Genomic DNA, 23,055 nt, shown 5'->3' on the forward strand with positions numbered 1-23,055 from the left:
TTTAAATAAAACGCCTTACTATACATGGTCATTTAAAAAGCCTCACTATACATGGTCGTTTCATTTTTTTATTTTTTTATTTTTTTAAATTAAACGCCTTACTATACATGGTCGTTTAAAAAGCCTCACTATACATGGTCGTTTCTTTTTTTTTTTTTTTTTAAATAAAACGCCTTACTATATATACATGGTGGTAAAAAAGCCTCACTATACATGGTCATTTCTTTTTTTTTTCTTTTTTTTTTTTTTTTAAATAAAACGCCTTACTATACATGGTCGTTTAAAAAGCCTCACTATACATGGTCGTTTCTTTTTTTTTGTTTTCTTTTTTTTTTTTTTTTTTAAATAAAACATCTTACTATACATGGTCGTTTAAAAAGCCTCACTATACATGGTCGTTTCTTTTTTTTTTTTTTTTTAAATAAAACGCCTTACTATATATACATGGTGGTAAAAAAGCCTCACTATACATGGTCATTTCTTTTTTTTTTCTTTTTTTTCTTTTTTTTAAATAAAACGCCTTACTATACATGGTCGTTTAAAAAGCCTCACTATACATGGTCGTTTCTTTTTTTTTGTTTTCTTTTTTTTTTTTTTTTTTAAATAAAACATCTTACTATACATGGTCGTTTAAAAAGCCTCACTATACATGGTCGTTTCATTTTTATTTTTATTTTATTTTTTTAATTAAACGCCTTACTATACATGGTCGTTTAAAAAGCCTCACTATACATGGTCGTTTCTTTTTTTTTTTTTTTTTAAATAAAACGCCTTACTATACATGGTGGTAAAAAAGCCTCACTATACATGGTCGTTTCATTTTTTTTTTTTTTTTTTTTTTAATAAAACGCCTTACTATACATGGTCGTTTAAAAAGCGTCACTATATCTGGTCGTTTCTTTTTTTTTGTTTTCTTTTTTTTTTTTTTTAAATAAAACGCCTTACTATACATGGTCGTTTAAAAAGCCTCACTATACATGGTCGTTTCATTTTTTTTTTTTTTTTTTTTTTTTTTTAATAAAACGCCTTACTATACATGGTCGTTTAAAAAGCCTCACTATACATGGTCGTTTCTTTTTTTTTTTTTTTTAAATAAAACACCTTACTATACATGGTCGTTTAAAAAGCGTCACTTATATATGGTCGTTTCTTTTTTTTTGTTTTCTTTTTTTTTTTTTTAAATAAAACGCCTTACTATTCATGGTGGTAAAAAAGCCTCACTATACATGGTCGTTTCTTTTTTGTTTTTTTTTTAAATAAAACGCCTTACTATACATGGTGGTAAAAAAGCCTCACTATACATGGTCATTTCTTTTTTCTTTTTTTTTTAAATAAAACGCCTTACTATACATGGTCGTTTCATTTTTAGTTTTATTTTATTTTTTTAATTAAACGCCTTACTATACATGGTCGTTTAAAAAGCCTCACTATACATGGTCGTTTCTTTTTTTTTTTTTTTTAAATAAAACGCCTTACTATACATGGTCGTTTCTTTTTTTTTTCTTTTTTTTTTTTTTTAAATAAAACGCCTTACAAAACATGGTCGTTTGAAAAGCCTCACTATATATGGTCGTTTCTTTTTTTTTGTTTTCTTTTTCTTTTTTTTTAAATAAAACGCCTTACTATACATGGTCGTTTGAAAAGCCTCACTATACATGGTCGTTTCATTTTTTTTTTTTTTTTTTTTTTTTAATAAAACGCCTTACTATACATGGTCGTTTAAAAAGCCTCACTATACATGGTCGTTTCTTTTTTTTTTTTTTTTTAATAAAACGCCTTACTATACATGGTCGTTTGAAAAGCCTCACTATACATGGTCGTTTCATTTTTTTTTTTTTTTTTTTTTTTAATAAAACGCCTTACTATACATGGTCGTTTAAAAAGCCTCACTATACATGGTCGTTTCTTTTTTTTTTTTTTTTTTAATAAAACGCCTTACTATACATGGTCGTTTAAAAAGCCTCACTATACATGGTCGTTTCTTTTTTTTTGTTTTCTTTTTTTCTTTTTTTCTTTTTTTTTAAATAAAACGCCTTACTATACATGGTCGTTTAAAAAGCGTCACTATATATGGTCGTTTCTTTTTTTTTTTTTCTTTTTTTTTTTTTTTAAATAAAACGCCTTACTATACATGGTCGTTTAAAAAGCCTCACTATACATGGTCGTTTCATTTTATTTTATTTTTTTTTTTTTTAATAAAACGCCTTACTATACATGGTCGTTTAAAAAGCCTCACTATACATGGTCGTTTCTTTTTTTTTTTTTTTTTTTTTAATAAAACGCCTTACTATACATGGTGGTAAAAAAGCCTCACTATACATGGTCATTTCTTTTTTTTTTTTTTAAATAAAACGCCTTACTATACATGGTCGTTGAAAAAGCCTCACTATACATGGTCGTTTCTTTTTTTTTTTTTTTTTAAATAAAACGCCTTACTATACATGGTCGTTGAAAAAGCCTCACTATACATGGTCGTTTCTTTTTTTTTTTTCTTTTTTTTTTTTATAAAACGCCTTACTATACATGGTCGTTTAAAAAGCCTCACTATACATGGTCGTTTCATTTTTTTATTTTTTTATTTTTTTAAATTAAACGCCTTACTATACATGGTCGTTTAAAAAGCCTCACTATACATGGTCGTTTCTTTTTTTTTTTTTTTTAAATAAAACGCCTTACTATACATGGTGGTAAAAAAGCCTCACTATACATGGTCATTTCTTTTTTTTTTTTTTTTCTTTTTTTTTAAATAAAACGCCTTACTATACATCAGGGGTGTCAAACTCATATTAGCTCAGGGGCCACATGGAGAAAAATATATTCGCAAGTGGGCCGGATCGGTAAAATTGTACATAATTTTTAAAACATTGCCGTCAATTACATGCAGAGTTTCGCTATTTGTGGGCCAGCCCTAAATTGTGGGGCGCATCTGTACAAATATTGTCCCAAAAAAATTTTGCATAAACCTGTATATTGTTCACTGATTGTGTGCCGGGTGCCGTTACTGAAGTTATACAGACGCTAATACTTGTCATATATGTAGTTGAATGTGTGTCTTATTCAGCACGTTTGTGTTTGAATCATGTTTTTATTTTTTAAACAAACTAACTTTAAATTGTGCTTAAAATAACGACATTCAGAGCAATTCCATGTACAAGTTGCATTTCTCAACTGAGACTTACTTGTGTAATTATGAATTTATAAGCTTTGATTGTGGCCGGCTGATTAATTGGGCCTACATTTATTTATTTATTACACTTTATACAACCATCTCACGGGCCGGATTAAACCCCATTGCGGGCCTGATCCGGCCCCCGGGCCTTATGTTTGACACCCCTGCTATACATGGTCGTTTAAAAAGCCTCACTATACATGGTCGTTTCATTTTTATTTTTATTTTATTTTTTTAATTAAACGCCTTACTATACATGGTCGTTTAAAAAGCCTCACTATACATGGTCGTTTCTTTTTTTTTTTTTTTTTAAATAAAACGCCTTACTATACATGGTCGTTTAAAAAGCCTCACTATACATGGTAGTTTCTTTTTTTTTTCTTTTTTTTTTTTTTTAAATAAAACGCCTTACTATACATGGTCGTTTGAAAAGCCTCACTATATATGGTCGTTTCTTTTTTTTTGTTTTCTTTTTTTTTTTTTTAAATGAAACGCCTTACTATACGTGGTCGTTTAAAAAGCCTCACTATACATGGTCGTTTCATTTTTATTTTTTATTTTTTTTTTAATAAAACGCCTTACGTCGTTTAAAAAGCCTCACTATACATGGTCGTTTCTTTTTTTTTGTTTTCTTTTTTTCTTTTTTTTTTAAATAAAACGCCTTACTATACATGGTCGTTTAAAAAGCGTCACTATACATGGTCGTTTCATTTTTTTTTTTTTTTTTTTTTTTTTAATAAAACGCCTTACTATACATGGTCGTTTAAAAAGCCTCACTATACATGGTCGTTTCTTTTTTTTTTTTTTTTTTTTTAATAAAACGCCTTACTATACATGGTGGTAAAAAAGCCTCACTATACATGGTCGTTTCTTTTTTTTTTTTTTTTTTAATAAAACGCCTTACTATACATGGTCGTTTAAAAAGCGTCACTATATATGGTCGTTTCTTTGTTTTTGTTTTCTTTTTTTTTTTTTTTAAATAAAACGCCTTACTATACATGGTGGTAAAAAAGCCTCACTATACATGGTCGTTTCATTTTTATTTTTATTTTTTTTTTTAATAAAACGCCTTACGTCGTTTAAAAAGCCTCACTATACATGGTCGTTTCTTTTTGTTTGTTTTCTTTTTTTCTTTTTTTCTTTTTTTTTTAAATAAAACGCCTTACTATACATGGTCGTTTAAAAAGCGTCACTATACATGGTCGTTTCATTTTTTTTTTTTTTTTTTTTTTTTTTAATAAAACGCCTTACTATACATGGTGGTAAAAAAGCCTCACTATACATGGTCGTTTCTTTTTTTTTTTTTTTTTAAATAAAACGCCTTACTATACATGGTCGTTTAAAAAGCGTCACTATATATGGTCGTTTCTTTTTTTTTGTTTTCTTTTTTTTTGTTTTCTTTTTTTTTTTTTTTAAATAAAACGCCTTACTATACATGGTGGTAAAAAAGCCTCACTATACATGGTCATTTCTTTTTTTTTTTTTTTTTTTAAATAAAACGCCTTACTATACATGGTGGTAAAAAAGCCTCACTATACATGGTCGTTTCATTTTTTTTTTTTTTTTTTTTTTTTTTTTTATAAAACGCCTTACTATACATGGTCGTTTCTTTTTTTTTTTTTTTTTATAAATAAAACGCCTTACTATACATGGTGGTAAAAAAGCCTCACTATACATGGTCATTTCTTTTTTTTTTTTTTTTTTTTTTTTTTTTTTAAATAAAACGCCTTACTATACATGGTCGTTTAAAAAGCCTCACTATACATGGTCGTTTCTTTTTTTTTGTTTTCTTTTTTTTTTTTTTTTTTTTAAATAAAACATCTTACTATACATGGTCGTTTAAAAAGCCTCACTATACATGGTCGTTTCATTTTTATTTTTATTTTATTTTTTTAATTAAACGCCTTACTATACATGGTCGTTTAAAAAGCCTCACTATACATGGTCGTTTCTTTTTTTTTTTTTTTTAAATAAAACGCCTTATTATACATGGTCGTTTAAAAAGCCTCACTATACATGGTCGTTTCTTTTTATTTATTTATTTTTTTTGTTTTTATTTTTATTTTTTTTATAAAACCCCTTACGATACATGGTCGTTTAAAAAGCCTCACTATACATGGTCGTTTCTTTTTTTTTGTTTTCTTTTTTTTTGTTTTTAAATAAAACGCCTTACTATACATGGTCGTTTCTTTTTTTTTTTTTTTTTATAAATAAAACGCCTTACTATACATGGTGGTAAAAAAGCCTCACTATACATGGTCATTTCTTTTTTTTTTTTTTTTTTTTTTTTTTTTTTAAATAAAACGCCTTACTATACATGGTCGTTTAAAAAGCCTCACTATACATGGTCGTTTCTTTTTTTTTGTTTTCTTTTTTTTTTTTTTTTTTTTAAATAAAACATCTTACTATACATGGTCGTTTAAAAAGCCTCACTATACATGGTCGTTTCATTTTAATTTTAATTTTATTTTTTTAATTAAACGCCTTACTATACATGGTCGTTTAAAAAGCCTCACTATACATGGTCGTTTTTTTTTTTTTTTTTTTTAAATAAAACGCCTTATTATACATGGTCGTTTAAAAAGCCTCACTATACATGGTCGTTTCTTTTTATTTATTTATTTTTTTTGTTTTTATTTTTATTTTTTTTATAAAACCCCTTACGATACATGGTCGTTTAAAAAGCCTCACTATACATGGTCGTTTCTTTTTTTTTGTTTTCTTTTTTTTTGTTTTTAAATAAAACGCCTTACTATACATGGTCGTTCAAAAAGCCTCACTATACATGGTCGTTTCTTTTTTTTTGTTTTCTTTTTTTTTTTGTTTTTTTAAATAAAACGCCTTACTATACATGGTGGTAAAAAAGCCTCACTATACATGGTCATTTCTTTTTTATTTTTTATTTTTTTATTTTATTTTTTTAAATAAAACGCCTTACTATACATGGTCGTTTAAAAAGCCTCACAATACATGGTCGTTTCTTTTTTTTTTTTTTTTTTTTAATACATGGTCGTTTCTTTCTTTTGTTTTCTTTTTTTTTTTTTTAATTAAACGCCTTATTATACATGGTCGCTTAAAAAGCCTCACTATACATGGTCATTTCTTTTTTCCTTTTTTTTTTAAAGAAATATATATAGAAAATAATTATTACTAACTTTCCTGTTTTAAACATTATTTTTGTATTTATATAGTACATAAAATAAATAGGACAAGAGTTATAGAAGTTGAATGCTCGAATGAAATGCCTTTTATTTCTCCTCCTTTTTAGTAGATCGCTTTGGCGCCATCTGGTGGCATCTTGGTGTCAAGGAACTGTGAAAGGGATACTTTACCGATGACGTTATCAAATTCACGACAGACAGAATTTTTACCTTTTACGGCTAAATATTGCAAAATGAGTCAAGTAACCATTTAAAGTTGAAGATTAATTATAGTTGTAGTTTCGGTGTCAATGACTATTTATAAATTATAATAGCGGGAGTTCACTGTACCACTGAAAGATAACAGGAAGGAAAAAAAGAATGAGCCATTAAATTGTCCAAAATCCTTTCACAATCACTTTTATTGAAAGAAAAAAATGGATTTGGTTCCAGTGTTAACATTTGGAAAACACGGTCTTGTATTGAACATCTGTTTTCAGACCCAAGCACATAAACAAACGTATCATATCACTGTGTTGTTTTAATAACGTTTGCGCTCCTCAGTTTTATTTTGTGGCTGTGGGTTTGTCTCCCTGCTGCAATCATTTAAAGCAAACTTAACATTGCGTATAAATGCACAGATGGTTTACAACACACACTGGAATTTTTGTCTCTTTCACCATTCAAGAAATAATAAATAATCGGAATGAAACGTGTCATCAGCTCCCGGTTGTTTGTAATACAATATGGGCGCGCGCGCCGCCCTCTAGTGGACAAAGCGCGAGCACGCGCACACAAACAAAGCAGCACTTCTCGAGTCTGATTGTCTGTAAACATCTTTGAAGTGTGAAGAGCAGCGCTGCACCAGTTCGAAGGTGTCTTACTTCTGCTTCCTCTTGTCGAGGTAACTCCGGCGATAGAAGTTACCGAAGAGGAGGATGAGGAAGCTGGAGTAAAGAACCACCACAATGTTGGTGACGGCCGGGAAGTCACAGTCGGTGAACAGGTTGTAGCTCGTGTGTATGAGAACCAGCAGAAACTGCAGCTGGGGAGGCAAAAAGTAGTTGGTTGTACTTGAGTAGACTACTTTTCAGGTATTTGGTCACTCATATTTACTTCATACTTTTGAAAAGAGATACAAAGAACCACATAGCGTTTGCCCTGTGAACGTTAGTTTAGCTTCAAGCTAACAAACAGTTAGCTTAATGCTAACAAAACGAACACCATCAACAGTTACGGTGTTATATCTCTTCAAGCAGTGGAATTTGGAACATAACTACATCAGTACGACTTGTATTATTGTGGGAATGCTGAAAGCATCCCACATATTTTATTTGGATTTTTATTTTCCTCACTTTTTTTTGGCCAAAAAACAACTCCCACATAATGCTTCCGATTTACACCGTTCAAATTTCAACTTGCTTCAAAAATTCACGCATTCCGGGGTATATGTCATCTGATTCCACGTTACTTACAGTACTCGCATAATTTGACGTTAAATATCAACTTTTCCCCCATTCATTTTCAATGGGACTGACATTGAACTTGTTCAAAGTCCCACTTTCCACGCCCACTTCCATACATACAACTGATCATCGTGACCAGCTCAGTACTTTTTATTATTCATTTACCCTTCAACTTCAATTAAAACTTTGTAATTTTCACATCATTTATCTTTCAATTGACTACATAAGCATTCAGCATTCCTGCGCAATTTCTCCAGAAATTGCACTTGGTCTAGTTATCATGATTATTTTTCTATATTTTTTCAACACAAGTTATCAGTACTGCTTCCCTTACCAGCTGCAAGCAGGTGAGGTATGACTTCCACCACAAGTACTTCTGCATGTGAGGGCCCAAAGCAGCCAGGCAGTAGTACGAGTACATCACAGTGTGGACAAAAGTGTTGAGCAGGCCGATGAAGAAAGCTGCAATACAAGAAGGCAGATTCCATTAGTAGATGAAGGAAAGTCAGATTATATATATTTATTCAAACGATCTATAAATTCATTAACTGCCAGTGACGGATTTAAACGTCAAAAATCAATTTTAACTGGGCTGGCAGTGAATCATTTCAATTTTCTAGTTTAGTTTATTGTCATAAATTCCTATCACAGAAAGTTAAGTTTCCACTTCTTCTTACACTGTCCGCCAGCCGTGTACTTGACCGCGGACCACCAGTTGAAGATCATGGTGGCGTGATGGAAGACGTGAAGGAAAGTCAGCTGGCTGTTCTTCTTCCTCAGGATGAAGAAGAACTGCTCGGATTGATAAAAGAGAAAGCGGAGAAAGGAGGTCACGCTAAGAGCTTTCCGTAATGACCGACGACAACATGCCGCGGAATATTTGGAGGCGTCACCCAAAACAAAATAAAAGTCTCCATACCGTGTCGCTCAGCTCGATGACTTTGGAGAAGAAGAACCACCAGCAGACTCGAGCCATCTACAAGAAAAGGAATAATAATAACAAACGCTAAGAATGTGTGTAGTGATTTTCGAGATGCTCAAGAACCCAAAAAGAGAACGCAAAATGTCTCTCACTCTCATGGGCAGCGGTTTGCTACTGTAGTCCACCGGCTGACACAGGAGGCTGTAGTTGGACAACCAGGAAGTGGTCAAGAACTACAAAATCACATCACATGACAATTCAACCATTTTGAAAGCCATTTAAGAGATATATGGAAACCGTAATGGCACCTCGTGGAACATGTAAGCCGACAAGGCCACCATGGCCGAGTTATAAACGATGAGAACCGCGCGCAGGTCGACGGGCTCGCGGCGTCTCATGACACGAGGCCCCGCCCACACCATGCACAGGTACAGCAGGAAGATGAGCGTGACCGGGACCGGCGAGTGGACCAGCGGCCACGGGTCGGTCCTCTTGTCTGCAGCGATGCACAAAAACAACAACGTGGAGCAACACATGTAGAAAGACAAAAAAAAATAAAAAATTCTTTAGCGATTGCGTCAAATGATGACTATTATGCTCACATCTATTTTTTTCTAACCGCAGGTCCTAAGAAAGTTAGTGCTCAGAAGAAGTGGACGATTGAACTAAAGTTTAAAATCATGGAAAATGAAAAATAAACAAACAAAATTTGATTATTTTTTTTCGGTTGAATCTCAGAATTTTTGTCTATTGCTAGAATATGGTATTTAAAAAAAATCTGAAAAAAAAAACATTTTATTTTTTTTACTCATTTCAAAATGCTAATAAAATAATGAAAATAAAAATTTAAGAAAGTAAAATTCATGACGCTGTATTTAAACGAAGTTTGACATGTTCTTACCAATATGAATACAGTATATATGATGAATAATAATAAAATAGATCATATTTTTTTTGTTCCCCACATACAACAATGAAGGTATGAATTACAAGCAGAACATTTCACATTGTCCTTTAATTTTTAACTTAACAACAGAGAGAAAAATAAGCAAGAAACAAAATTTGAAGTTTTTTTGTTTTTATTTGGGGGGGATGTTTGAATGTCATAATTTTTGTCTATTGCTAGAAAATGTTTAAAAAAAAAATACTCCAGTCATAAAAAAACAAACGTATTTTATTTATTATTATTATTATAATTATTATATCCATTTCAAAACGTTAATAATGGCTGATTAAATCAAATGGCAAATTAATTGGGCCCTCGTTATTATTGTATGCTCTACTGCAGTGTCTTGTAGAATTACATAACTAGAAACAAGAGTAAAAAAAATAAAAAAAAACATATGTGCCCTCGCGTTCACTCATCGAACCAGTTTTTCATCATCACTATCAATGTGTAAATTAAAAACAACCAAAGAAGAAATCCACACTCAATGTATGACAGTGGATGTAATTAATGTGATCGCTTATTAATTTGATACACATATCTTGTGTGTCTGCGGATTTCCCCAAGTGAAGGTCTTAATTATTATAATAATTGGAATTTCATTTAGAAAGAACCACTGTCATATTTCATATTTAATTATTTATCAGTCAGTTAGATCATTGATCACAAATGTTGCCTGACATGGCATGTCGGTGTAACGGTGGGCCTGTTTTATCATGAAAATTAAAGTTTTGAATTTCAATGTTGTTACTGACGGCACAATGACAGACGTTGATGAGATACCGAAAAGACAAACAATGCACATTCAACACGTTCAGCAGGTTCCAGACAAAACAGCAAAAAAAAAGAAAAGAAAACGACAACAAACTCATTGAACTTTTTGGGCCAGCAGAAAGAATATAAGAATGCAAAATTGTTGCTGTTTGACCAAAAACGAGACATGAATCCAAATCTTCATTTGAGCTGTTGAGTTAAGAATGAGGAACGATAGGAACTATACCTCCATTGTCGACAATCTTCTGGTGGACTGACAAGATCGTGTCCCACGCAGACGTCATCATCACCCGCCTGTCAAGCAACAATAATTAGACCCAATCGAAATCTACGTTAGCGTTTTTAAAACTTCTTGTGAGATTGTTTACAAACCTCAAATTGAGTTGAGATCCGTCGCTCTTCCTCGTCCTCCTCGTGGAGAGCAGCACGGCACATTATATGCGGCCGCCAACCGGAAAGTTGCAAGAATGCAGAAGAACGAGACCCACACACTTCCGATTTTTACAAAACTTTATTCAGTTTCACATCATTTACAAAAAGTTTCAAAACACCAAATACAAAACATTTACACACAAGGTACACGATCAATTAGAACACTCAAAATTCAAAACGTCCGAAACATTTTACAACTGTAAAATATGCCAGGGGAAAAGCTTCTTTTTGTCCTTATTTCGTTCTTTCCTTAAAAAACAGAGAATTTGTCTAAACACGGTGTTGCTATCAATTATTATATTCTTCATACTCATAACACACCTGGTTTTCCACAATTTTGCACAGACAACAGTTATAATAATTTGAAATAGTTCTTTATCTTTAGAAGGTATGTTATTTTCTATCAAGCCAAACATAATATTACACACTTCCGCATTCTCAGCATGCTTCATAAAACGGTCACGCTAGGACGGCATCTCGACGCTAGGAGGCGCTGTTTTTCCCTCCCTGTCATTTCAATGGACATCATCTGCTTCTTCTCCGTACTCACTTCCGGTGGAAGAAAGACATTTATTTAGCAAAATACTCGCACAAAATAAATAAATGAATAAATCTAAGCCGAAAACACAAATACATAATGTTGTTAAGTCGGCTGCATTGACTTACAAGTTACATGACTTAATTCACTCGTACATAAACTTATCCCCTCAGAAACAAACTGAAATTCCATTCATCTGTCCCAGTCACCCAAAAAAAATGCCACCATATTTTGTCAGGATTTTATTAATACAAAAATAGCACTCTATTGTATAAAAAACATGAGAAAACAGAATGTCAATAAGTAAAGTAAACCTGACCACATCGTGGGTTCAAGGTTGGTGGTCCCGTTATTTTTATTTATTTTTTGGTACAGTTAACTATTTTGGTGGAATTCTCATAAAGATTAATTCAGTTTATATTGGGAGTAATTCCACTGTCACTGTATTATTTGTGAAATTGAGGTAAAGCCAATAACTTACCATGAAATGTTTCCTATTTAAAATACTTGTAAAATTCCTCAGCTTAATTTCCAACGGAAATATACAGGAGAGAAAACTTCTTCCACCCTTTTGCAATTATTATTTTTTTTTAAAAGCTGTAGCCTAACGTCACTTTTCGCACACAAATGTCGATGATACTGTAGAGAACGTAGAATTGTAAAATTTTCAGCAAGTTTCCTGCTTGGTGGTCCTGAAGAAGGAAGTGAGCGACAGTTGCTTGTTGCTACCGACGGACGCTTTCATTTTGGCTTTCTTTGCGCTTCGCGGTCGTTTCTTGTCGTCGTCCTTTTGCCTCTTCGCATCCTAAGTGAGACGAGTTTGTACATTTTTATCATCGCATACGTATGGAAGAGATTTGTATGACTTTTCAAATTGCACCGTCAAATTCTCTCACACGCCGCAAACGAAAACTTACTGGAGAGTTTTGCTCCTTCTGAAGTCTTGCAGAATCACAAAGCTTCAAAATCTGCACGAGAGTTGACATACAGAAGAACTGTAGTAGCTTTAAAAAAAAAAAAAAAAGTTGAAGCATAAAAATGATAATGTTGTGGTGCGTGACCTTTTTGACACCCGTAGACACGGCGGCCTCCCGCAGCGCCGCCCTGCTGACCCAGCGCACGTTTCCCGTCCGCAAAGGCGCCTCGGCGTCTCCCAGGTGCAACGTGTGGACCACGTACGTCTGGCGGATGTGCGAGAAAATGTGAACCACCTACGACGACAAATTCAGGGAGCATGCAGAACGCATGTTGATTCATTTGCCGTTTTGGAAATGTCAGAAAATTACATAATGCAAAAATGGGTGCATAATTGAATTCACTTTAATTCATTTTGAATAATATAAAACCAAATAATTAGTCAAAATTCCAAACCCTTACTTCTCCCACATAGTGAAGAGAGCTTTGAGTCAACGGTGCATCCAGGTGTTTATCGAGGTGGACACACAGCGCCATCTTGTGTTTCTTTTCAGACTTGTCCTCCTTTTCTAACACAAGACTTGGAAATTCCCACAAGCCTGCCAACAAACCTGACAAAACCACATTTGGGGACAAATTAAAAATGTTTATGGCATATATTTGGAGGACAAAATCCAAAATAAATATCTACTAGTTAAAAATCTACAATGTAGAACAATATACACACTCAGGATTTATTGTATATCGTTTTATTACCTCTCCCATCGACCTTAAACTTGTTAAAACATACAAATTTACTAAAACACTTTTTTTTTTTAGGTAAACGAAAATAACGGCACACATTCAATGTATGTATTGTAGAATCCCTATTAGTGACAGTAACCTCACTGGCAACAGTGAAATTTAATTCACTGTTTATGAAAATAGAATTGATTATATAGAATGAAGACTTTGGGAATTCCACTACAACTATACGACTACAATAAAATAATTGCAATAATAATCCACGTGGAAACAAAGGTGCAAGTTCCAAACCTTTGTTTGGTCTTTGCATGAGCAAGAACTCGTCCTCGCCTCCTTCGCCGCGCCGAGTCAGCACGCATGTCAACGTTCGCTCCACCCTGGGGGGCTTCTTGGCCGGCTTTCTCGGGAAGTTCTGAGCCCCCAACTCCTCATCCCAAGGCTCGGGTGCACACAGCGGGCACGTTCCGCTGGCGCCTGAGCGAGTGATGCCAAATAAAAAAAATTAAAAAAAAGATGAAAAGTCCAGTGAGGAGAAAAGAAGATGACTTACTGCAGTCTTCAATGTCAGGAAGTGCTGGAGGCTTCATGTCATTTTCCACTAACAGCCTCTTGGAATTCTGCTCTCGTTTGGATTGAACCTACACACAAAATGGCCGACGTCCCGCCTCAGTCCTATCAAGACGCATATTTAGCCCATTTTTGGGGGCTTCAGCACCCCCAAAGTGAACAATAGCACCCCCAAAATTTATATAGATACATTTCTACTGTGTGTTCTTTTTAGCAAGCTACAAAGTTATCGCTATAATATATATATAAATCATAGTTTAAAATTAATATGTAAACAACAAAAATACAGTAAACCCAGTACAGAATGGTTTGATGCACCTTGCCCCCTCCCACCTGTGCTTTTGCTTATAAGCCCGTCGTTGTTCCAGTCACGGTTATATTTTAGTATTTTAGGAGTATTTTTTCAATTTTATTTTTTATCATACCTTTCTGTAAGAGTGGCATTGCGAGCGTACAGGACACTGCTCGCAAAGGGGCCCCTTTGGGGTGCAGACTCGGGCCCCGAGCTCCATCATGGCCTGGTTGAAGTCCCCTGGTCGCTTTGGGTCCACCAGCGCATTTGCCAGAGTCCTGAAAGACAACAAACCAGAAAGAAACACTTATTTCTTTAGCCTGAAATTTAAATAATCAGATATTAATTTGACTTTAAACCCGAGCTGACTCGTATTTTTGGACTATTCGTGGCATCCCAATCACCAGAGCGCCTCTGTGACGGCAGGACTCGTGCAGTCGGCCCCGATGGCCCTCATGCGGCACAGGACCCGGATGACATTGCCGTCCACGGCCCCCGTAACCTAGGCGACGAGGGATGTAGTCACTTCCTGGTATTAAAATCGTGCATTCGTGCATGCGTGCGCGACTGCTGACCTGGCCCAGCGCGATGGAGCCGATGGCAGCGGCAGTGTAGCGACCCACTCCTGGTAGCTGCCTCAGCAGCTCGTCCACCGTGTCGGGCATCTGGCCGTCGAGTTTCGACACCACCTGCACGCACAAGCAGTCGTCCATTTTTTTGTTTTTTGTTTTGTTACTATGACATCACACATCCTGTACTGCACTCACTTTTTGGGCACCTTCATGCAGACGTTTCCCCCGTGAATAGTAGCCAAGGCCCGCCCACATTTGATTCACTTCCTGCTCATGAACAAAATCAATAAAATTAATCCAAATTGATTTTTTTTTTAAACTGAGATCTGAAGCTTTTAAGTGGTGTCACCTCTAATGTCGCAGCTGACAGATCTGAAACGGTGGGCCAACGCTGGAACACACAACTTTACAACATCAAGGAACTGATAATGTTATTACACACCAGCTAAAATGAGTACCTTCATCCATTTTGTGTAGTAGTCGATCACTGTGGCGACCTGGGTCTGTTGTAACATGATCTCTGACACCCACACTTGAACAAGGAAGGACAAATATTTGTTAAAACGAGTCAGTAGGAGCCGCGTAATGCCTTAACCTCAACAGAATTTAATGTACCTGCATAGGTCCTTATGTTGACATCAGGCTCGATTAGTGCCTGGTGGAGTAACACAAGGGGATGGTAAGACTTTTTAAGTTACACTGCCGGAAAAATCTGGCAAAAAGCTCACAAAAATATAGAAAACCTGATAGAAACTTGGCCAAAAAAACCCAAATGAATATCTGACAAATACCAGAGTCCTCCATGGCAGTTCTCGCTTCTCCAGGTCGTACCAGCTGAGTAGACGAGTCCGCAGATGACCAACGTCAGCAGGCTCACAGAATGTGTGGTAGGCAGAGCGCAAAACAGCACCGGAGGGTTCATCTGCAGGAGGAAAGTTGGCATGATATGCGCGGCGACCGCCATTTTGGTACAGGTACTAGAGAGGAGGGATTTTTTTTTTTTTTTTTTTAACAGGGGTATGAGTGGTAATCTCTTGACTTACGAGTTGATTGCATTCCACGGCCAAATTCGTAACTAAGTTTATTTGTATATTAAATCAATTTTTACAGCTGCTCCTTGCGAGTGTTTTCATTTTGTATTTGGCTACGGGTGAATTGAAACTTGCTTGAAACTTGAAGGTTTCGACTGTCACATTACAATTATTAGCCTACCGTCTTTATGCGTCTTTTGCCTCTTCCGCTTCGGTTTCGCCTTTTCCACCACTTCGAGAGTCTCTTTCTTTACCCTACGCATCGTTAAACGGGACGCACACATCCGAAAAGTAACATTAAAAAGCGATTATTTCATTTCTCCTGTCAATGTTTGTAGCAGAAACACTTGATTTACTTCGACTCGCGCTACTTTAAAGAAACGCCCCTTCCTCGCCGCTCGTCCAATCAGCTCTGACGAACCCCTTGTCTTTTGACGTCACATCCGGTGTAAACGAAACCTGAGATTTACAGGACAAAATGCGAAATAATGACTGTTTAAGTCAATATATAAAGGTCTAGAACTGTAAAAAAACAATGAAAACGTTTAGGTGTTTATTTTCCCAAATATATACATTTTAAAATGTCAGCTGGAAATTGTGACTCAAGTAAAAGTACACCGTGACGCTGCAATACCTTATTAATCCAGCATGTGTCGCTAAAAACACGCTGACCGTGATCAACCCCGGATACCCGGACACTGGAAATTTGCTGCCCTCTGCTGGCAAAGTCCACAAAAAGTGCTTTTCTTCGAGGAAGACACACACGGACCGTCCCATGGATAGAAAGTGAAACCTTCTTTAATTAAACAATGTGGATTTTTCTAAACTTTCCGTTTGTCACTTTATGGCGTTTTTCGCTTAAAATATCCTATAATAGTCACCATGCTTTTTAAATTTCACTTCCAAGTCTTTTTTTTTTTCCTTTACGACGCCACGCTGTTTACATTCTTGATGCATATATTAATTTATTAGCACGATCAATGTCCTCCGCTCTTTGGGTGTTTAAAAATGTGAATCATCTGCGATAAGTGTCCGTGGGGGGGAGGTGGGTGGTCGTCGGCATGGCAGCTGGCGCCCAGGGAGAGAGTGACAAGAAGGAAGAAGAAAGGGGAGGGGAGCAGACATTAAAGCAACACAACAAGGAAACGACCACGGCGCAGCCTTCATTTTCTGCTTTTCAACAACAACAGCCCCAGCGAGCCGCAGCGAGCACCGGAAGAAAGCACATCTCCCATCGGGAGCGACACAGACCGAAAGCCTCCGTCCGGACTGCAAGCTCCAACGTCCGCTTCCCGAGCTGGAGCGACTCGTTCCCGGCGCCCTCGGAGCCATCATGGGTGAGGAGGATGAATGAAAGTGGGCTTTAATTGTCATCCCGAGGGTGGGGGGGATCGAAGAAGGGAAGAGGGGCACAGGCCGCTTTTCTTGCCGAGGGAGCTATGTCCTGACGGGGCGCGGAAACAAAAGGCTGCCCAGCAGCGGTACTTGAACGGAGACGCTCCATTTTGACGCCCTTTAAAAACACGCACAAAACAGAGAGTGGACTGCTATTACTTTAGCATGCAACACCCACCAATAGGAGCGGAGGCTTAAAGTCAGACATTAAAGTAAATTGTTTGGTGCGTAATACCTTTAACACTTTGGGAGCAAAATCTTTTGGACACTGACTGGAAGAAAACTAAAATCACTGCTAGATAATAATTAGCCAGACATTATTAAAACTTTTGACAAATGTAAACATCTTACTTAACTGAACAAAAACAAAAAAGGAATGCAGAAAATATCGAAAAATCTTTTATCACTCATCTCAAATCATCTAAATTGAACGGAAATGCCATTAATCCATTCCGGTCCTCTGGTGTGTGCGCACCTTGGCCACCAGGGGGCAGCTTAATACAGTCATACGGCGTCAAACAGAGAAGAGATTCACAACAAAGTGACTTAGTAAAGGCCAGTAATTCAAAAGATAGAGGATAAATAATATTTGCCAGTGAGTATTGTTATATTGCTTTTTCACTGTTTGTCTTTTAATATCCATTGTTTTGAAGCCTTTATAGCTCTGTCATCGATGCTATTTGCTTATTGGCATTGTGTGTTGGCATTAAGGTAGAGGAAATTAAAAACAATGTGTTTTGTTGACCTTGACAGTTGACAGAGAGCTTGAAGCCTATTTTTTGAAGAACTGTCGAGTTTTTGCCAAACTGCTGCTTGTTGTGTTTTGCTAGTTCAATCTGGCTGCAACAGTTTTGCTTTGATTAACCAATCAGAGGGAATCTGATTGGTTCAACAAACTACCTTATTAGGAAGGCAGATTAGATTGACATGGCAACACGGTGGCTCAAATTTAATTGGACAAAAAATAAAAATCAAGCGTCTGCATACATGAACTGGAAGCAATACTAGTGCACAGCTAAGACACAAAATGAAGAGAAGATACTGGAATAAATTAATACGATTCCATGGAACAACTGAATTGAGCTTGTAAATCTAGGTCAGATATAATTCCAATGATGAGCCCAGTCGACACGCTAACATTACTTCTCCTCCCTCAGAGGCGCCCGGCTCGCCTCAGGTGGTGGAGGACGGCGGCGAGGACGACGAGGAGGAGCTGAGCGGCGGCGAGGAGGCCGACCTTCGCTCCAGCTCGGGCCGAGGCTCGCTGCTCACGCGGCGGGGCATCACGCTGCGGGTGCTCCTCAAGGACGGCCTGGTGGAGCCGGGCGACGGCGTGCTGGCCATCCACTACCTGGTAACGAAAAAATAGATACAAAATGTATCGACGCGACTGTTGACTATAATCTGCCCGTCCCTCAGGGTAAGAACTTCACCGGGGACCTGCTGAACGACGGCAAAATCCGCTGGGTGGAGACGGGTCAGATCTTCAACTCGCCGAGCGCCTGGGCCACCCACTGCAAGCGTCTGGTCAACCCGGCCAAGAAGTCCGGCTGCGGCTGGGCCTCGGTGCGCTATCGCGGCCAGAAGCTGGCCCAGTACAAGACCACCTGGCTGCACAAGTACCAGCCCAGCGCAGACATGGTGAGGACTGTTGCTTTTACTATAATGTGAAAGTAGTCCTCCAAACAATTACTCGATTACATAAGTATTCTGTGAAAAAAAATTACGAGTGTCACCAGGCAGATTTGAAATGCATTCTCAAGTTTAAAGTGAGTTTCTTGTCGGCTGAAATGTCAACATTTTTAGATAGTATAGGTGTTCGGATCTAAAACTATTTCACATCAAATTTTCTCTCATCTTTTTGATGAAAACAGTGACAGATTAGCACAGACAAGATTTTATAAAATCATATCATTTTTGTCTCGTTTTTGTTAATAAACTAAAATGTCCATAGATTTTAGTCATTTTTATTAAATGTAAATTTTTCTCTCATCTTCTTTAGTCGACGAAAATGCATACTGATTTAGTCCCACTTATTTATTAATGAGGGTTTTAGTTTAGTCTAGTCTAGTTTTAGTCTGGTGAAAAATGTGTGTTGACGAAATTATTTTTGTTTAGATTTCATTGCCGAAATTAACACTACAGAAAACACTGTATTATTGTTATGTCATATCATGTTTGTGTTGCTAACATCAGAGCCTGGTGAGCGAGGAAGATGACGACGAGGATGAAGAGGAAGGCAAGTCAGCCATGCAAGCCGAAGAGAAGAACAGAAACAACAAACCTGGAGGACTGCACGGTATTTTTTTTTCATTTTTTAAAATCCCTCCTCTGCTCAACAATCTGGTTCCTATTTTCAGGGACGGACGGAGGGAGGGAGGTCTGTAACTTGATGATCTGTTAGACAATTTTTTTTAATGTAAGGGAATGGAAAAAATTGCTTAAATATGTGATCTGGCTTTTCTTTTCTTCTGACAAATTTGTTTTTTTGTTCCAGACGCTCTGGCTCCGAGGAGAACGGACCGAGAGAGGATCCCCGTCAGATATTGCACGCTGGGCACCAGGGACGTTTCCAGGTAGCCGCTTCTTCATTAAAAGGTCAAAGTTTAGCGTCCAACGAGGTCACCTTGCATCCTCAGGGACCCTCACACGCTGGTGGAGCTGTCGGCCTTTTCGGCCATCAACAGGTTCCAGCCTTTCAACGTGGCCGTGTCCAGTAACGTGCTGCTGCTCATGGTAACGCAAACAAACCAAGCGGGCGAAAAATTGTTAGGAACTAACATCCCTCACTCCCATAATTGATCTCCTCACTAGGACTTCCATTGCCACTTGACTACTAGTGAGGTGGTGGGGTACCTGGGAGGACGGTGGGACACAAACACACAATGTGAGTTGGACTGAGATTAAAAAATATATATATATATATGAAATGGTCAACCATCAAATTTTTCAAACCCGATCTGTTGCTCCTTGTGTCGTTTCAGTGCTGACCGTCTTACGGGCTTTTCCTTGTCGAACGAGGCTGGCGGACAGAGATGCTGCCTCTGCTGTCGAGGAGGAGGTACTACGCACAATTCTCATATTTAAAAAAACAAGTCACTCGTGTTAATATTGTCCGCCATTTTTAAATTTTGTCTGTTTTAGTCCAGTTTCAATCACGCTTGTTAGTTTTTATCATAGTTAGTCAATCTCATCCCGTTTTTATTTAGTCTATTTTTAGTCGACTATAAATCTAGCATTTTAGCCTTTATTTAAGTTTTAGTCAGTGTTTTAGTCACGGCAATCATTTTACCGCTGTATATATATTTTTTTATTTTGTCAGCAGATTATTTGAACATTTTGGATCTAAAACTATTTCACATAAAATGTTATCTAATCTTTTTGATGAAAAACAACTTACTCACAATTCACTCACAATTACAGTATATCAACAAGTGGCTACTATTGCTCCATGCTATGAGCTAGTAAGTTAGCAAGCATTAGTTAGCGGTCAGATTAACACTATTGTTGGAATGTTAGTAGTTTTTTTTTTTTTTTTTACAAAAATCATATAATTTTCGTCTTAAGTACATTTTCATCTCGTCTTGATTAGTCGACGAAAATGCATTCTGAGTTAGTATGTTATTGTTTATCAATGAGAGTTTTAGTCTAGTCTAGTCCGGTGAAAAATGTACGTTGACGAAATTAACACGACAAGTCACATTATTATCATTTTTTTACCGTGATGCATCCAGATCTGCCAGAACTTGTTCATGCGTGGCTTGTCGTTGGTGGGCTGGTACCACAGTCACCCTCGGGGTCCGGCCCTGCCGTCGCTGCAGGACATCGACTCGCAGATGGACCACCAGCTGCGGCTGCAGGGCTCCAACAACGGCTTCCAGCCGTGCCTGGCCGTCATCTGCGGTACGCACAACTTGGGATTCTTGGATATTATTATTATTATGACTCGGGCCCGACCAATTTAATTAGCCTGATAAAAAAAATTGCAAAAATTGTATTAGTTTTGCAGATAAATGAACACGTTACACTAATTGACAAACATCATTCAGCCCACCGTCACCCTCCCTAAAAAAAAATAGCAAAAAATAATAATTAATTTGCTGATTAATCAGTTATCAGAATATGTGAATAAAAATAGTAAAACATAAATCACAGATTTCAACTGTTTTGCAGGACCATACTATCACGGTAATCAAGGTGTGGCCTCTACCATAACGCCGTTCTGGGTCGTACCCCCGCCTGAGGTGAGCATGCAGCAAGAGTCATCTAATGTGTGGTCCAGTAATTTAGCTTATTTCATACGTTTTTTTTTTACCTCATTTATGTGGCCTATTTGTCTGTTTTAACAATCTAACAATTCTATTTCTGCGCGTTGCGTCGCAGCAAAGGCCCAACGACTACGGCATCCCCGTGGCTGTGGAGGTCACGTACGTTCAAGACAACTTCCTCACCAGTGACGTCCTCAATGAAATGGTATCATCGCGCATGCATTAAAAAAAAATAAAAAATAAAATAAAATGACAACTAAGTGTGATATGTGGTGAAAACGAGTAATGAGCACAAAGTGTCTGCAGGTGCTGCTGGTGGACTTCTACAAAGCCGCACCAGACCTCGTCCACTTCAACCAGTACTGGTGTCCCGACACCACCATGATGGACAAGATCAAGGTGAGGAGGGGGAAAAAAAAAAAAAAAAAAAAAAAACAAATGTTGGGGCAATGGTGCATGGGGAGAGAGACCACGGCAAAAAGATCAGATTTTCTCATTTATAGTCAGGCTTAGCATAAATGTTGGCATTCAATTAATTAAAAGTATACCCTTAATAAATTTGATTTCCTGGCTACGCCATCCCCCCCCCCCAAAGGGCTCGCTTAGCTGCCACGCCCCCAAGGACCAAGCTTACTCCCAGATCCTGGAGCACGTCTACAGCCAGCTGAGTGGCATTCAGTGAGATGTACAAAATCACTTCCACATTTCAGCTTGCCTTCGTTATATATACAAATGACACTGATGGGGTGGTGCCAGAAAGTTTGTCAGTTTTTGTTTGTTTGTTTGTTTTATATTTGGTGAATGTGCATACTTGTCAAAATAACACTGAGGTGATTTTACTGTATCTGACGGCAGTTCTCAAAGTGTTAAAAAGGGAGCCAAACATGTAGTCATTTTGGTGTGTTTATTTAAGATGCCTGTATTAGCCTTTTGAACTGTGCTGGTTTCTTGCTCCTTTTTTTATTTATTATACTGTACCTGCATGAGAACAGAGCAATGCCTTACGTAAGCCTACTGATTGCTGTTCTACAAAGCATTTCAACCAAAACACACTGGAAATATTTAAAACACGACTGTCTTTTTTTGTATTTTTGTCCAATACAGTATCAGAAAATAAATTCACATTCAGATTTTTTTTGTTGTTGTCTTTTGTTTATTGTATGAACAAAGTGGGGAGGGTCAGGAAAGATGCACATACAAATATAACGGTAATAAAAGGACAAAATAATTGTGGTTAAATTCACTTCTCAAGGTAAAAAGGCGGCTTACATCTAACATCTTACAGGGTACAACAATAATTAATATAAAAAGGACTACATGCATTTTTGTAAATGGGTTTGGATATAAAAATAATACTATAGCGAGCCTGGATGCGTTTAATACGATTCCGTAGAATATTTAAGACCAACTAAATAAAACGTAGCGCTTTACAATTAGGAAATGAATGGGACTTTTCAAAACAGATCTAAAATAGAAGAAAAAATGTTAGCCATGTGTGTGAGTTAACAGCCTGTAGTGTCGTAAATGTGCCGCAATGTGCACACACGCAGAAGTGCCATGGGTTAAAAATTAAAGAAAAAAAAAAAAATTGTGGATCATTTATGAAGTTACTACTCCGTTAGTTTTTGGTTTCCCACCTTCCTTGTTCCAAAAGGCACCTAAAACAAAAGCTTTTTTTTTTTTTTTTTTTCTTTTTCCATACACAGTTCTAGGATACCACGTGTAAACATATGAGACAAGGTCCAAAACACAGTGCTGGTCTGGTTTGGGGGTTGGTAAATGCACTAACAGTGCGAAAAAAAAAAAAAAAAAAAAAAAAAAAGGTTAAAAACATTCCTGAACCAAAACATTCCCTTGATGTTTTCCCTTTGACCGTTGTTGGAA

The 23,055-nt window shown here is 36.7% G+C and overlaps 3 protein-coding genes across 4 annotated transcripts; 1 reads left to right on the top strand and 2 right to left on the bottom strand.

Moving 5' to 3' along the window:
- Positions 1 to 6,713: 6,713 nt before the first annotated feature.
- elovl8b (ELOVL fatty acid elongase 8b) lies at positions 6,714 to 10,916 on the bottom strand. Its single transcript, XM_077533288.1, has 8 exons — positions 10,790 to 10,916; positions 10,644 to 10,711; positions 9,006 to 9,193; positions 8,850 to 8,930; positions 8,695 to 8,751; positions 8,453 to 8,567; positions 8,110 to 8,237; positions 6,714 to 7,354 (listed from the first exon to the last, which is right to left on the bottom strand). The coding sequence occupies exons 2-8, from the start codon at positions 10,702 to 10,704 to the stop codon at positions 7,190 to 7,192; spliced, it is 795 nt and encodes a 264-aa protein (XP_077389414.1). The 5' UTR covers positions 10,705 to 10,711; positions 10,790 to 10,916; the 3' UTR covers positions 6,714 to 7,189.
- Positions 10,917 to 11,616: 700 nt separating this feature from the next.
- Positions 11,617 to 19,822, bottom strand: mutyh (mutY DNA glycosylase). Of its 2 annotated transcripts, XM_077533283.1 has the most exons (16): positions 18,337 to 19,822; positions 15,690 to 18,254; positions 15,269 to 15,399; positions 15,093 to 15,132; positions 14,936 to 15,009; positions 14,827 to 14,868; positions 14,673 to 14,744; positions 14,481 to 14,594; positions 14,310 to 14,407; positions 14,039 to 14,183; positions 13,597 to 13,684; positions 13,338 to 13,520; positions 12,765 to 12,913; positions 12,449 to 12,598; positions 12,305 to 12,355; positions 11,617 to 12,192 (listed from the first exon to the last, which is right to left on the bottom strand). In XM_077533283.1, the coding sequence occupies exons 2-16, from the start codon at positions 15,790 to 15,792 to the stop codon at positions 12,055 to 12,057; spliced, it is 1,578 nt and encodes a 525-aa protein (XP_077389409.1). In that variant the 5' UTR covers positions 15,793 to 18,254; positions 18,337 to 19,822; the 3' UTR covers positions 11,617 to 12,054. The 2 variants fall into 2 exon arrangements, with proteins under 2 accessions (XP_077389409.1, XP_077389410.1); XM_077533284.1 differs by having other exon boundaries at positions 15,690 to 19,822.
- Positions 16,241 to 22,306, top strand: mpnd (MPN domain containing). The gene is made up of 13 exons (XM_077533285.1): positions 16,241 to 16,845; positions 18,061 to 18,257; positions 18,323 to 18,544; positions 19,100 to 19,202; positions 19,401 to 19,479; positions 19,543 to 19,639; positions 19,718 to 19,790; positions 19,888 to 19,964; positions 20,638 to 20,806; positions 21,077 to 21,147; positions 21,287 to 21,376; positions 21,478 to 21,570; positions 21,767 to 22,306. The coding sequence occupies exons 1-13, from the start codon at positions 16,842 to 16,844 to the stop codon at positions 21,851 to 21,853; spliced, it is 1,362 nt and encodes a 453-aa protein (XP_077389411.1). The 5' UTR covers positions 16,241 to 16,841; the 3' UTR covers positions 21,854 to 22,306.
- The last annotated feature ends 749 nt before the right edge of the window (positions 22,307 to 23,055 follow it).

The sequence above is a fragment of the Festucalex cinctus genome, chromosome 10, assembly GCF_051991245.1.
Source record: "Festucalex cinctus isolate MCC-2025b chromosome 10, RoL_Fcin_1.0, whole genome shotgun sequence".
Taxonomy (NCBI): domain Eukaryota; kingdom Metazoa; phylum Chordata; class Actinopteri; order Syngnathiformes; family Syngnathidae; genus Festucalex; species Festucalex cinctus.